Source organism: Phacochoerus africanus, chromosome 1 (assembly GCF_016906955.1).
Source record: "Phacochoerus africanus isolate WHEZ1 chromosome 1, ROS_Pafr_v1, whole genome shotgun sequence".
Lineage (NCBI taxonomy): Eukaryota > Metazoa > Chordata > Mammalia > Artiodactyla > Suidae > Phacochoerus > Phacochoerus africanus.
This window is the reverse complement of record NC_062544.1, coordinates 154,073,302-154,089,641: the sequence shown is the minus strand read 5'-3', so window position 1 is coordinate 154,089,641 and position 16,340 is coordinate 154,073,302. Positions and strand designations below refer to the sequence as shown.

The following is a 16,340-nucleotide window of genomic DNA, read 5'->3' as shown; positions in this document are numbered from 1 at the left end:
TTTTTAATAGCAAAAGTAAGCAATATAAACACTATGTTCAATAGTAGAATGGCTGAATACATTTTAATGTATTCACGTAATAGAATACCATACAGCCATGAAAATGATTCAGCTGCAGCTATACACAACAACATAGAGTCAATTACTGTACAAATAAGCAGTATCTTGTTTAAGGAGTTAAACTTTAAGGGAATGATAAATTTAAAAATCAGGACATTTGTTATTCCGAAGAGAGGGACGTGCCAAGGGCTTCAGAGATATGGTAATATTTTTTTCTTTCTTGAACTGGGTAGTGAGAACACTGGTATTTATTGAGTTATTATTCTTTATGCTTTACAAATTTTGTAAATATTTTATCTATGCACAATTTAGAATTTACAAAAATTAAATCACATTAGAAATTAAAATATGTAGAATGAAACATTAATGGAAACAGTATATAACTTGATACAGCAAAACCTATGATTTCCAGCTACGTGCATAATATATGTCTGGCACTGCTCCAACCAGGAGAATATTAAAAAAAAAAAATCTTGCCTTCTTGGAACTTCCATTCTATTTGGAGAAGACAGATGATAAATAAAATTATTTTCCTAAATATTACAGTGTAGGAGAAGGAGATGTATATTATGGAGAGAAACAAAGGAAAATAGGAAGTGTGTGGGAAGAGGGAACAGAAAAGCCTCGGTGAGAAGGTGGCATTCAGCAAAGAGAGATGGGGATGTGAGCCATGTCACTATCTGGGGAAAGAGCAATCCAGACAGAGGGATCAGCTTTCCAGGGTTTTGAAGGCCAAGTGTGTTCAGTGTGTGGAAAGAATTCCAGCCACTGTGCCTGGAGTTGTGTAAGCTAGGGAAACAGGAATGCTATTGCCTATTATAAGGGCTTTGGCCTTTGAGTTGAGGTGGCAAGAGATTAGGGATTTGAGGACAGAGGAAGGAAGTGATTTTTTTTGAAAAACAGAACCTTTTTGCCTATTGTGTTTGATTGAAAGAGGCAAGTGCCAGGAGACTAGAATTATGGTCTGATACCATAGTGGTAGTGGTGACCTTGAAAAAGTGATTTCAGTGGAAAGATGGGAATGACAGCTTGATTGAAATGGGTTCAAGAGAAAATAGGAGAAGAGGAACTGGGGAAGGTAGTATAAACAACTCGAGGTTTTCTACAAAGGGGAAAGTAAATATTCTGTGTAGAGGGGAAGTGGGGTCAAGAAACGTCTTTTTTTAAAAAAAGAAAAAAAAAAGCATGTTTGTATTGTGATGGCAGTGATCCAGAATCGAGAGAAAAAATTATCCAGGTGAAAGGTGAGATCAAAGTCCTTGAGTAGACAAGAGTTGGATGGAATCTGATTCACAAGAGAATGGACTGCCTTAGATAGAAATGTAGACATTCTTCTACAGACTCTGCCAGGAGTATTTGGGTACAGGTGCTTCTATGCAGTAGGTATGGTATTGTGAGCTTCTGGAAGTTCTTAACTAATTGTTCCTATTTTCTCTATGAAACTGGAAGCTAGGTAATTAGCTGAGAATGAAGATGGTGGAAAAAGTGTTGGAGGTTTGAAGAGGGAGGAGGCATTGTGAAATAGCCATCCAAGAGCATGGGAGAATGAACAGGCTATGGAAATATTATGGTTGCCGGCAGGGTTTACTTCGAGGTTCATAGTCATGAATTTGAAGCAAGAGTTGTTATTTTAATAGAAATTATTGATACTTTTCTTGGATTCTCTTGGAATCCTTTTTACTCTTTCCATGCATACCCTGGCTTGGTGGCTTCTGCTCTTTTTTTAGACTGTTCTTGGCCTACTGGAGCCCTTTTTGCCTTGAAATGTTGTAGTGCCCAAGATGGTCCTTAACCAGTGATTTATGAGTTCAAGACTATGAAACCCCCCATCATTTTTGCTTTGAAGATAAGACAACTCTCAGATGTACATTGTTGAGTTCTTTTCTTACCAGGAGGTCAAGCTGAAGTTACCCTCTAAGGGACTTTGAATCAGATCGTACTCTTGCCTGGCATTCTCCTTCCCTGATTTTATTCTCCCAGTTCCTTAGCGTTAGTGTTTCCTTAAATACTTACACACAAATCTTTATCTCAGGATCTTCTGCTTTATCTCAGTGTGGGCTAGCTGACCTATCCTAAAACAGCAATTATGGCCGTGTGTTTCTTGGTCCAGCTACATTCAATTTCATGAGCACAGGCAAAGAGTTGCATTTAACCAGGATCCAGGAAGCCAGTCAGGTAACATGAAGTAAGAGAAGCCAAGGGTATTAAAGACATATTCAAGGGATTGGTTGTGTAATTGCCATTAAATTTAAGTTAGTTAAGGAAGGACATGATGAGGGGAGGGGGGAGCTGAAGGCCATGAAAAGGTAATTTGATCTGTGGATGATAGGTCCTAAGATTGAAAGATTATTAGAATTGAGATACTGGTGGGAATGAGTTAAAGAAAGAGTGTTCCTAACTAAAATGGAAAGATTCCATCTTTGTAATTAAGGTTGGACAAATCAAAAGTGCCACCTCTTCAGTTATAAATGAACAACGTTTATTTTAGTACCTAATGTCTTGACCAAGTCCTAAATAATAGTTATGACCTTTGGCTCATTGATAATTCTTATCATATTGATACCGTCAATGGATTCCAGACTATATGGAGGCCTGATGTTTGGAGTGGTTAAATTTAGCCACTGTGTTCATAGCACACAGTGTTGGTAGTGGTCTTTCCATGGTAGGACTCTGCTTGGGTGTTTTTGTTTGTTTGTTTGTTTTGGTCTTTGTTAAAACCGTCAATGGTAGATTCTTACTCAGAGGAGATGCTTTTAGTTTGGTGGGGTTTTGTTTGTTTGCTTGTTTAGATAAAATTCATGTTCTATAAAATACAAAATTTTAACTTTTTTTTTTTTTGGCTTAGCCTGCGGCATGCAGAATTTCCCATGCCAGGGAACAAACCTGTGCCACAGCAGTGACCCTAGCAACAATGCTGGATCCTTGACCTGCTGAGCCACCGGGAACTCCAAAATTTTAACTATTTTAAAATGTACAAATTTACTGGTTTTTAGTATATTCACAATGTTCTACAGTCATCACTGCTATCAAATTCTAGGAAATTTTTATCACCCCAAAAAGAAATATTTACCTCAAAATTCCCCCTTCATCCAATCCCCAGGAGCCACTAATCTGCTTTCTATCACTATGGATGTACATATTCTGGACATTTCGTAGAAATCGAATCATATGTGGCCTTTTGTGACTGGCTTTTTTCACTTTTCAAAGTTCATCCATATTGTAGCATATATCAGAACTCCATTGCTTTAATGGTTGAGTAATATTCCAATGAATGGCTATACCATATTTTGTTCATCCATTCCTCTGTTGGTGGACATTTGGGTTGTTTCCACTTTTTGGTTGTTGAGAATAGTGCTGCTATGAATGTTCTTTTACAAATTTTTTGCATGAACATGTTTTCAGTTCTCTTGGATATACCTAGGTCATGTGGTAGCTGTATCTTCAATAAGAAGTTTTTAGTTTTTCCTTTATATTTCACCTGGATTGTTTACCATCATAAAACGCCAGTGCTTTGTATATGACTGCATCATCAAAAATTCATTCAGTCAGACATTTGGCATGAAAAAAATGTTTTTGTAAGGTTCACTGCAACTTGACTCTTTGGATCATCACAGATAAGTTGTTCCGTGTCAAGATAGACAACATAGGGAGTTCCCACTGTGACACAGTGGATTAAGAATACAACTGCAGTGGCTCAGGTTGCTGCAGAGGTGCAGGTTGGATCCTTGGCCCAGTGCTATAGGTTAAAGGATCTGATGTTGTCACAGCTGTGGCTCTAATTCAATCCCTGGCCCAAGCAAGAATTTCTATATGCTTTGGGTATAGCCATAAATTAGACAACATCACTTGAAGTGGCCCCATTTCTCGACCATTGGCAATGATCTCCACTTTGGTATACTAAAAAAACACCCAACCAGGATGAGATGGTGCCAATATCAGTGCTCTGACTGCTGGGCGAATGGGTCTGGCTTATCGGAGAAAGACAGAGACAATGGAGGTGCTGCTGCATTCAATCAGGACTGCTTTTATTTTTTGCAGATGGAGGTTGGAAACTTTGGCGAGGGGGAAAAGTGTTTATTTACATTCCCCTATTACCTCAGGGATTAATTCTCCTTTTTTAGTTTTAAGGTCTCTCTTTCATACTGTTAATGTCTTTAAAAGTTGAGAAATTTTCATTGTAAATGAAGGTATAGATTGGGCAGTTTTGGTAGTTGGAGCACATTTCCTTAGTCCACGTGAGAATTTCTGTTCAGGGGACAGGGAAAGCCAATGCCCTGGGGTCTGTGAGTCACTGGGGCACTGTTACATTTCCTGGCCCAAGTATCCACTCGAGGACCTTGCTTATCGAAACTCCCTTTTTAGAGAGCGGTTCTTGTATCAGTCCAAAGGCAGATGAGGAGACAGTAAATCAGCTGTTCCAGCATTCTTTAATTTTCTAACTACCTACCTACAGTCTCTTCTGCCAGCCCTTCTTTGCTTAGATCTAGACAGGGTTCTAGGGGCACTTCTGACAAAACTCATCATTTGCAGGCAGAAAGTGAGGTTCCCTTCTGCCTGGGAAGGTTATAGGTTCTCCAGCTGCCACTCCATTACCATCTGCTAGTAGCACCCCTCTTGGCTTTTGAGCATTTAAATGGGTTTATTTTCATTTTATATTTCTTCTGAAATTTCATCAGATTTGGGGGGAAAGAAAAATATATCTTTATTATTGACCCTTTCTCTACTCTTTTCTAGATCAGGACAGTCCAATCCAACCTTTTATCTCCAGAAGGGCTTTCAAGTATATGTACTCAGAAAAAAACCACCTGGTTTACTTCTTCCTAAAGCACATAAGGTATGGTATACAAATGCAATGATAAATTCCCTGTTGACTAATAAATGCATTTTATACACAAAATGATTTAAAATGCTTTTAAAAGTAATTATACATAGAAAATTATTATATTATAATACATTATTATTATTATACATAGAAAATATACTTTATGTCTTAGATGAAAATTTCACTTGAATTGTATCTCCCCTTTTGGGTTTGAGGTTAAAATCAAAGGCTATCATTAGCAATATCCAGTCCTCTTGTGGATTTGATTCCTTCCTGTACACTTGGCTAGAAATAGTCACCCAGTGAATATTTTCAGTGCTACTCATTTATAGATGTTTTGTACTTTCATTAAATTATGTTTTTAAAAGCACATGTGTCATAACAATATATATTCACTGACTACTTTAATATATTTGCTATAACAATCCCCTGATATTTTGGTGATAAAAAGAAATATTTGAATAATCATTTTATAGTATTTTCTAAATATTAGACATGAGAATTATAAAAGATTTTTTGTTAAAAATTGACTCTGTTTTCAGAAAATGAATATTTGTGGATTTTTAGAGAACAGAACATTAAAAGCATGATGCATATGTAGGGTATTATCATGTGTAACAGTGTTTCCCAGGCTCAGCTGACTCAAGATGGGCCATTGAAGGGTGGCTTTGATATCACAGTGGTGGAAAATGCAGAGTCTGATTTTCTTGGTCCCATATCAGATTCTCAGAAACATGAAGTACCTTAGATGCTTAAGATCAAAAAGCTGGGGTAATTTCTATTAAACCTCAGCATGGCATGGCTGAAAGAGAATCCCCACTTGTAGGGAGAGATTTATGCCCCAATAAACAGCTAAATTTGTTTCTCTTCTTGATAACCGCCTATTAGAAGACATTAGAATGTAATGCTTTCACCCCAAGGATCTGGAGTACTTTTGTTTCAATTCTCTTTATTTTTCCCAAATGTACATTGAAAAAGCAATGTTTCCACACTGCCATCTACTTTAGGATCCCTCACCCTTTTGTCCAACCACCCCACCCCCATTTTCCAGCACCAGAGTGATAACAGGCACTTCCTTCTATGGCCACTGGCACCACTGGCTGCTTTCCTTGGTGATGGGTTTAGTCACTTCCCTGCTTTAGTTATTGCAGCAGTGGTTACCTTATCACTGTTGTCAAAGTGAGCTGCATCGTTTCTTCTCCTTAGAAGTGATCAGCCACCACTGCCTAAGTCTGGGGAAGGGGACTTTACTGGTAGATGAGTCTCCTGTAAGCTGTGTCCTTAGGTCCTGAGCGATAAGCCTGTACATCAGTCCTGGTTTGGAAGCCCTTGTCTTCTCCTGTCTTTTTGGGCTCCTACTTCAGTATGAGCTTGCTTCTCATTGCGTTCTCAGTAGTAGTTATCTTGATCTCCATGGCAGCTCTGGGTACCAGGAAGGATCCCCCACGCCTTCGCCTTGGAAACAAGTATCTCCATTGATCTCCAGAAGGAATGGATGCATTTCTCTTCTACTAGCACCTACTTACTGGTCTCCCCAGCACCCTGTATCTGATTGTGCCCAGAGTATTGGAATAGAGACTTGCCTGAGCCCCCATGGGAGACAGGAGAGGGAAGTGGTAAGGGGAGCAAGAGCAAGAGTGAGCCAGCAAGCAGGGAACTCATAAGAAAAAAAATGGGATGTTTTATGATGATATCTGCAGATATTGCGGTCAGAAGCTGTCACTTTCATATTATCAGGAATTAGCCCCATGCGTGTGCTTATCCTTTTAGCCTAACAAATTATCAGTTTTTAGTGCTGGCCTAATTTATAATTGTAATAATTGCACTAAGACTACTTTTAAGGAAAATACTAAGGAAATTATTATCCTCCAGGTTGTTTGTTGATGCTGTTTTAAAATTTCTAGTCCCTTAATGTTAGCTCACAGATGATTATTAAATTTCTGTATTTCTTATTTTTAACAATCTATCATCCTATTTAGATTGATAGAGAATTTCAAGTCCAGAAAGCTTTGTTTTCTATTGGATTCCCTGTTCCCAAACCTTTGCTGTACTGCAGCGATACTTCTGTCATTGGAACAGAATTTTATGTGATGGAACATGTACAGGTAAACTAACAATTAATTGTACTTTTTGTTGCTTTTAGTTTGTATTATGAAATTATATGTTAATAAATGGTAGTTTAGTAGTCAGCATTTTAGGTAATGAGTTTGCTTTGCAAGGGCTTAAGCTTTTTTTTTTTTTTCCCTTAAAACAACAGAAATTTATTCTCTGAGTTCTGAAAGCTAGAAATTTAAACCAAGGTGTTACCAGGATTGTTTTTTTTATGGAAGTTTTTGGTTTTGCTTTTTTAAAAAAATTTTTAATTGAAATGTAATATTGTATGTCACAGGTGTAAAAACTGTGATTCACAATATTTCAAGGTTCTACTACACTTATAGTTATAAAATACTGGCTGTATTTCCTGTGTTATATTAAACCTTCATTTTAATTTGAGCACACATAATTTGTGGGGGAGAAGTAAACCGGGAAAAAATTTCATAGTTAGGGTATAATGACTTATTCTTTTTTTTTTTTTTTGTCTTTTTGCCATTTCTTGGGCCACTCCCTGCAGCATATGGAAGTTCCCAGGCTAGGGGTCTAATCGGAGCTCTAGCCACTGGTCTATGCCAGAGCCACAGCAACACGAAATTTGAGCCGCGTCTGCGACCTACACCCACAGCTCATGGCAACGCCAGATCCTTAACCCACTGAGCGAGGCCAGGGATTGAACCCACAACCTCATGGTTCCCAGTCGGATTCGTTAACCACTGCACAACGGGAACTCCAGGGTGTACTGACTTATTCTTAAATTTTCCTCTAGGTGTCAGTGAAGAGCTATATGTAATGGCAATAACTAAACCATCCAGATAGGGAGGAAAGACTACTCCAAATAGGAAAATCAGTCCATTAATAACAATAAATTCAAATTGTTTTAAGATTTTTTCTTCTTAAAATGTTACTTGAGAGTAGTTATTATCCTTTAAGTTCATCTTGGTGTAACCCTTTATTTTCCCTTTGGAAAATACATTATGTTAAATATGTTTCACAAACTATTGTTTTTCTAGCACATTCTACAAAGAATTGGTTTTGGTTCTACAACTGTATCCTGATCTTTTTTGGACGCAACAGGGAATGATGACACAGCAAATAATTGGTATGAAAAGACTTGTTTTGTTTTAAATTATCTATTGTAATTGCTTCCACAGGGCCGAATCTTTCGTGATTTCTCAATTCCTGGAGTTAGCCCAGCGGAACGCTCAGCCATATATGTGGCCATGATCGAAACCTTGGCTTGGTTACATTCCTTAAATATACAGTCATTGCAGCTGGAAGGATATGGTAGAGGTGCCGGGTACTGCAAAAGACAGGTAATACATCCACACAAAGAGCTCATTTTCTCAAGTTCTTGGAAATAATATATATCATTAGTCAAAATAAAAACCTATTCTTTTATACTTTGATGAAACTTGGCTATAACTTTTAATATCAGCCTTCAGATTGACTTGTTTTACACATGAAATGATTTAATTTTATATTTTTAGATAAGGTTTTGTTCAGCAAAACTTCTATAACTGACAGCTTGTATATAAATGCAAATTTAAAGCTCTTTCTGTCTCTTCACCTAATTTACAAATATATTTTCACATACTTTTTAAAATTAGTTTAACAGATATTAACTAAGCATGAATATATTTAGTATGTTCTGAGTACTGTGTTAAATATCAAGAAAATAGAAATAAGTTCTTCCCCTAAAGGAACTTATAGTCATTTTTGAGACACTGTACATGAATCTCATTTACATGAAACTTGAAAATAGTATAAAAGAGTATATAATCTGGTAAATTGTTCGGCACTCATCATGAGAGCTATTCCATTCAGAGGGTAGATAGCAGTAAACCCCTTGCTTAAGTAGGGAAAGCTTCCTGGGAAAGATATGTCTTGTATTGCGTATTTAAGAAAGGATAAAATCTAGAGTGATAGGGTAGAGGTGGTAAGCATTTCAAATAAAAGGAACAGCAAACTCCCAGTTTGTAGATGCAAACTATTGCATTTTGAGTGAATAAGCAATGAAGTCCTGCTGTACAGCACAGGGAACTATATCCAATCACTTGTGATGGAACATGATGGAAGATAATGTGAGAAAAAGAATGTATATTACATGTATAACTGGGTCATTTTGCTGTACAGCAGAAATTGACAGAACATTGTAAATCAACTATAATAAAAATTTTTTTAAAAAGAACAGCTACGTTGCTGTGGCTGTGGCATAGGCTGGCAGCTGTAGCTCTAACTCGACCTCCATACTCCATGGGTACAGCCCTAAAAAGCAAAAAAAATAAATAAATGGAAATAAATTTCTTTCTTTTTTTTTTTTGTCTTTTTGCCGTTTCTAGGGCCACTCTTGCGGCATGTGGAGGTTCCCAGGCTAGGGGTCCAATCAGAGCCGTAGCTGCCTGCCTGCACCAGAGCCACAGCAACGCAGGATCCGAGCTGTGTCTGCAACCTACACCACAGCTCACAGCAACGCCAGGTCCTTAACCCACTGAACAAGGCCAGGGATCGAACCCTCAACCTCATGGTTCCTAGTTGGATTCGTTAACTACTGCGCCACAACGGGAACTCCAAAAGAAATAAATTTAAAAGGAACAGCAAGATCAGATGTGTATGGGGCTTTTTCCATTTGTACATATGTCATTTTGAGGGGGCAGAAGAGACAGGAACTAAGGTTTATAACTACTTGTTATACCAGGTCCTGTGCTAGGTGAGTTGTAGACCAAGTACTTTTTAATCTTTGTAACAACCCTAAGACATAGGTATTATCACCCCCATTTTGCAGAAGAGGAAACTGAAGCTTACAGGCTTTAACTAACATACAAATAAGTGGCTTAGACATAATTTAAATCCAGCTCTTTATTATGATTCCAAAGATGAAGATCTTTATTGCACAAAATTGAACAGAGTTACCTTATAAAGTGGGGAGAGAGATAAACATAGTATGTGTCAGGTGATGGAGGATTTTGAGAATAGATTGACTTATTTGCATTCAATTGTAAGAACAATAAAATATCTTTGAATTTTTCATACTGATATTTAGAAGTTTCTTTAGAAGATTCTTTGGGTAATAAGAGAGGGGATTAAAATGAAAAGTAAAAAATCTCCTTCTTCTAGCCCCTGTATTACGTTTTTCAGGGATTACTTGTTTCTTGTGACACTTCCAGAAATTTTCTGGGTCCGGTTTTTTGGTATGTATGTATGTATGTGGGTTTTTTTTTTTTTTTCCCCTTCTACAAAATAGTTGCCAAATAAACTAGACTAGAATCCACATCTCTGATTCCTAGGCCAGTATTTTTCCTGATAAAAGTCTAAGTAAAATGGAACTAGATGGAAGAGAGACTTAAATGTTGAGGTTTTTAGGCTGATATGAGTGTTTTAGGCTAATGTGACTATCACTTACCAGCATTTGTCTTGAGCAAACAAATCCGATATAATTGAATTTTGTTTTCATTTTAGAATTGTTGAATCTTACATTCCACTTTCAGCTCTGTCATTTTTCTTATTTATATTTCTTTAGGTATTAACCTGGACAAAGCAGTATCAAGCTGCTGCTCATCAGGACATCCCTGCCATGAAGCAGCTATCTGACTGGCTAATGAAAAACTTGCCAGATAATGACAATGAAGAAAATTTGATTCATGGAGATTTCAAACTAGATAACATAGTTTTCCACCCTAAAGAGGTACTGGAAGCCATGTTCACAATAAATTGAGTAGGTTTTATTTGGGATACAAGTACTAAATGATATTCCCCCAGAGAGCTGAGGGAGCCCAACCTATTCCCATTCTTTCCCTACATTTAGGACTGGCTTCACTGCTCAAAACTTTAAAAATGAGTCCTGCAGACTTGCTGGCATAGGTAGCTGCCACCTTTAAGGCTGGATCTAATACTGAGTGATAGCTGATTTGCTACTTTAAAAGGATTTAGGAATTTATATGCATGCTGCTGTTTTCTTCAAAGAAAATTTTCAGCAACTGAATATATTTAGCTAATCCATGTTCCTGCTCTTTCTTCTGATACATTTTCATTTTTTTCCCCTACCTGATGAAGAATTTTTAGTTTGCTTATTATAAGCTAAGAGAGGGTAGAAATCCAAAAGATTCTTTTGAGGCTTCAAAAGAGTTTGTATGAGAATCTGACTAGGAACCATGAGGTTGCGGGTTCGGTCCCTGCCCTTGCTCAGTGGGTTAAGGATCCGGCGTTGCCGTGAGCTGTGGTGTAGGTTGCAGATGCGGCCTGAATCCCGAGTTGCTGTGGCTCTGGCGTAGGCCGGTGGCTACGGCTCTGATTGAACCCCTAGCCTGGGAACCTCCATATGCCATGGGAGCGGCCCAAGAAATAGCAAAAAAAAGATAAAAAAAAAAGAATTTGTATGAAGTTAACAGTAACCTTGCTGTGTGTAAATGTACACAGAGTAGTCTTTAAAGAGTATCAAATCAAAACTATAACTCTCCCCAACTGAGCACAGCGAGGCCTAAGATTAAAAGAGTATGATGGCAATGAAGAAAGTACTTCTGTTTTCCTCTCTTTACCCGTGTGCCTTTGGACAAGATATTTGGCTCTCAGTGTTCTGACATTGATGTGAAAGATTTACAGTTCCCTGAATCCTCCTATTTAGGGGAGAATTTTATGAATTCATGAGTTTTCTCAGAATGCTAAGATATTTTAGGACAGAAAGAGCTGCTCTACATTCATGTGCTAAGCTTTTGCGCTTTGTGTTCTTTATCTGTAGGAAAACGACAGGAGGGAAATAGCATTATAAATTGAATTGTTGTTGGAGTTCCTGTCATGGCTCAGTGGTAATGAACCCAACTGGTATCCATGACGACATGGGTTCAATCCCTGGTCTCACTCAGTGGGTTAAGGATCCAGCGTTGCAGTGAGCTGTGGTGTAGGTCACAGATGCAGCTCAGATCCCACATTGCTGTAGCTGTGCCATAGACTGGCAGCTGCAGCTCCAAATTGACCCCTAGCCTGGAAACTTCTATATGCCACAGGTTCAGCCCTAAACACACACACACACACACACACACACACACAAAATTGCATTATGATAATTCAAAGTAGTACTATATCAATTGAAAGTTCGAATATAATATAAAGACATGAGCACATTCACCATTAAGATAAAACTTTTCATAGAAAAGTCAATTAGGATATTTAAATTAAAATTATACATGTGTGTATGTAAACTTTTGTTAATGGAATGTATGAGTTCTGAATTCTAACTTTTAAATACAGAATAGGGAAATTAAAGATTGCTACTTTATAACCTGGAAAAATTATAAAAACGTATACCTTAAAACAGCAGGATCTGGTCTGTATTTGATCTGTATCATTTGATTCATTAATACTTTAGGAACCTATCTTTGAGTAAGTCAGTGTTCTTTATGTGTTCTATAACCATAGTACTTTCCATTCATTACTTAAGCAAAGAAGGAAAAATTCAAACCTAAATCTCCTTAGTCATGTGTTATCTACCAAAACATTTAAATTTTAAGATGAGTGATAATATGCTAAAAATAATGGCAGAATGCAGTAAGTACCAAATAGTTATTCCCTTCTTATATTTAATCTCATGTTAGAAAGCCATTTCTTACAGGATTAAAGTTCCCAAACAGGAATCATCTTCATTAAATTCTGTGGTGGCAATGCTGATTTGTATCACTATCTTTTGTTTTAGGGTTACATAGTGGCTAGTAAAATGTCTTCTACTTTAAACCTGGTAATCCCATAATTACTGGTTAAATCAAATTTAATCAATTTCTGTCTCATAAATATCATAGATAATTTTTATGGAAATAACATATGGTTGGCAGGCTATAAGTCAACTAGCGTTTATTCATTACCAACTATGTGCTCTAAAACATGGGGTTAGAAGGAAAGTCAGCTCTTGAGGAATTCAAAATACAGATAGAAAAGACACTGAGGTAACAGCAGAGAACGGTATGTACCCAAGTGCTAAAGCATATCATACAGAGTAAACTACAAGAGCTGTCAAAGAGGGCAGAGATACCCACTGTGGACTGGCATTTAAGAGCTATGAAACTTTAGAATTTATTCTAGTCAGTAGTTTTATCTTTTCCACCCTTTTTTTTAAAAATTCATAAGTAAGAAGTTAAACCATATTTCTTTTTTCATGAAGTCACTTTGCAAATTGGAAAATCAGTCCCTGGATTATACCAAATTGAGTGTATATGCTCAACTGTATATATTCCTAGGGATATGATTGAAAATATATTTTTCCTTTGAGGGTAAGGATTATGTCTTTAATTAATTTTTTTCTTACCTTGTCTCTAGAATCTACATTGTTGATGCTCAATAAATAAGGACCTTCTATATACTAAGAGCTCCTAGAAAGCAATAAATATATTTTACTCATTTATGAAGCAAGTGGTTACATGTTTCTGAATGAAACTATGTTAAAAGAATTGATTTTAATTAATCACTATTTCCATCTCATTTACTTATTTTTTATTCTCTAGCAGTATGACCTTAAAGCAAATTATTTAACCCCTCTCTGTGCCTCACTTTTTATTTTAACTTTTTATTTGGAAATCATTAATGACTCACAGGAAGTTGTAAAAATAGTACTGAGGGACCTGTGTATCCATTATCCAGATACCTCAAATAGATCTCACACAACTATAGTATATTGTCAAAGCCAGGAAATTGATGTTGTCTGCCTTCTGAATTGGGAAAAAAGATTTCAGGGTACAAAGATGCTAAAATGAAGTAATTGATGTGGAGCAACTAGCCGGTACGTGCCACAGCTGGTACTCAATTTATTTTAATTTTCTTCTCTTCCATTCTTTTACCCTCTATTTTTTATATCCTACTTTTCTAAAATTGCCTGTCAAGCTCTATTCTTTACAAAAAATCAGGGTAAAAGTAAATCTTTTTTTTTTTTTTTGGCCATATCCACAGCAAATGTAAATTCCTGGGTCAGGGATCAAACCTAAGCCACAGCAGTGACAATGCTGGATCCTTAACACACTGCATCATAAGAGAACTCTTAAATCTTTTCTTTTTAGTAAATATGTACTAAAGCTCAAACAAATTATAAGTTATACATTTCTGTAATGTTTAAGGTTTGAGGTTTTCCTATTGTTTTTTTCCCCCTAACAGCTGCATGTTTTATTTTGGTAAACACAAACAATTAAGAAAGGAAACAAAAACAGTTTTAAATGATAAACTGTCTAGGAATGTGTGTGGTAAACCAATAAGGAATTACTAAAGGGAATAACAAAACTAAAGCGTATTACTCAATTTCATAATCCCTAGTTATTTTCTAATTACTGATATGTAAAGTACTCAAAGCATGTTTGAGGAAGTGTTTCAGTAGTACAACATGCTTACTGTAATGTTAAAAAGAAATTCAGGGAGTTCCCGTTGTGGCTCAGCAGTAACGAACCCAACTAGTATCCATGAGGCTGAGGGTTTGATCTCTAGCCCTGTTCAGTGGGTTAAGGTTCTGGCATTGCTAAGGCTGTGGTGTAGGCCAGCAGCTGTAGCACTGATTTAGCTCCTAGGCTAGGAACTTCCACATGCCACAAGTATGGCCCTAAAAAAAAAAAAAGAAAGAAAGGAATCCAGTTTTCCTGAAAAGTGTCATTAATTTTTTAAATACAAATGTTATCCATCTAGCAGAGAAATGTTTAAGATGTTGGAATTTAATGTGCATATTTCCATTTCAACTTGAAATATAAATATATTTAATTAGGAACAGGTAAACCCATAGATATTCCTCTGTATTCATTAGTTTGTAGTCAGATACATTTAAGATAAATATAAGTACACTGGTTCTTCTGAAGTCATCTGCCTTGCAGCCATTTATATTATGGGAAAAAAAAGATTTGATAGACAAAACGAAACTTGTATTTTGGTGGAGTTCCCTAGTAGTCTAGAGGTTAGGACTCAACGCTTCCATCGCTGTGGCCCAGGTTCAGTCCCTGGTCTGGTAACTAAGATCCCAGATCATGCCAGGGTCAAAGGGGGAAAAAAAAATCTTGTATTTTAGATGGATTTTTTTTTCTTTTTAATTCCCCCATTATTTCTAAGATGTCAGTGTAGTTGGAGAAAAGCTTAGTTATAAAATTTAATTTCATTGTTAGAAAAGACATGGGAATTGGGTTTTTTCCAATCTTTTTATTTACAGATGTTTTAAGATACTGTTTATATGCTCTTTGTTCATAAAGCCATGTTTTGAACTCAGGCCTACAGATTTCCAGTGCAGTATAATTTATTCCACACTGTACTGCTTCTTATCTATACTGAAATCAGTCAACTTCAGTAATCTAGAAATTGAATCCTTGTTTTTGACCATGCCCTCACTACCTTCTATTTCTTTTATTTCTTTTCGTCCTTTTTTTTTTTTTTTTTTTTTTTAGGGCCTTACTCACGACATATGGAGGTTCCCAGGCTAGGGGTCACATCGGAGCTGCTGTCCGAGCTATGCCTGCGACCTACACCACAGCTCGCGGCAATGCTGGATCTTTAGCCCACTGAGTGAGGCCAGGGATCGAACCTGCATCCTCATGGATACTAGTCAGATTCTTTTCCTCTGAGCAACGACGGGAATTCTTGCTTCTTTTATTTCTTTATACCTTACCTGAGATGCTACAAATTTGATTACCCTTAACTTTAGAATCCATGAACTCCTTATAACTTCCTTTGCCTTCTCATCCTACCTGGCCCATGTGGACATGATCAGTCAGTTCAAAAACTACCTTCCTAATTGAATGAATTAATAATATTTTGACTATAAATATGTGTGTAAGTAATATAAGAGTTATAAAATTTCCTGACCTTAGATTACTTGTTACTCCAGAATCTTCTCACCTCTTGACTTTCTATTTACTCTCCAACTCTAATCTTGGATCATCATATTTTTGCTACAGAATAAGGTCAAAAAGTCAGGTAATAGGGTCAGGGACATATTTATGTGACATAATTTCATCTAGGCTATAACTTCATCTCTTTGTAAAATCTGTGACTTTTTTAAAATGGCTTTTTCAGATCTTTTCTGTTCTTCTCAGACTCTCAAGTTGCTTTTTGTATCGAGACTCCGACTCTCAACATATGGATTTGACTCATTTTTATCCTATTAGTTACTTCTCAGCACAAGCTGCTTTCTAGGGATTACGTACCCCTGGAGGTTCTCTTGATGTTGATGAAGAGAACAACCCTTACACAATGTCTCCTTCATGCAGATTGGTGGGTGACATTTGTCTTAAGCCATTGCCCAGAAAAATTGTCATTTTTAAAAAATTTTAGGAGTTTCCATTGTGGCTCAGTGGTTCCTAGTCGGCTAGGAACCATGTGGTTGCAGGTTCGATCCCTGGCCTCGCTCAGTGGGGTAAGG

The 16,340-nt window shown here is 36.9% G+C and overlaps 1 protein-coding gene across 2 annotated transcripts in view; it reads left to right on the top strand.

Annotated features, from left to right (window-relative positions):
- The window catches only part of ACAD11 (acyl-CoA dehydrogenase family member 11), a 100,652-nt gene that overhangs the window by 3,931 nt on the left and 80,381 nt on the right, over positions 1–16,340 (top strand). For both annotated transcript variants that reach the window (XM_047782767.1, XM_047782775.1), the window contains exons 2-5: positions 4,795–4,894; positions 6,862–6,987; positions 8,128–8,289; positions 10,494–10,658. In XM_047782767.1, the coding sequence (XP_047638723.1) occupies positions 4,795–4,894; positions 6,862–6,987; positions 8,128–8,289; positions 10,494–10,658 (553 nt within the window). The remainder of the gene's footprint in view (positions 1–4,794; positions 4,895–6,861; positions 6,988–8,127; positions 8,290–10,493; positions 10,659–16,340) is intronic.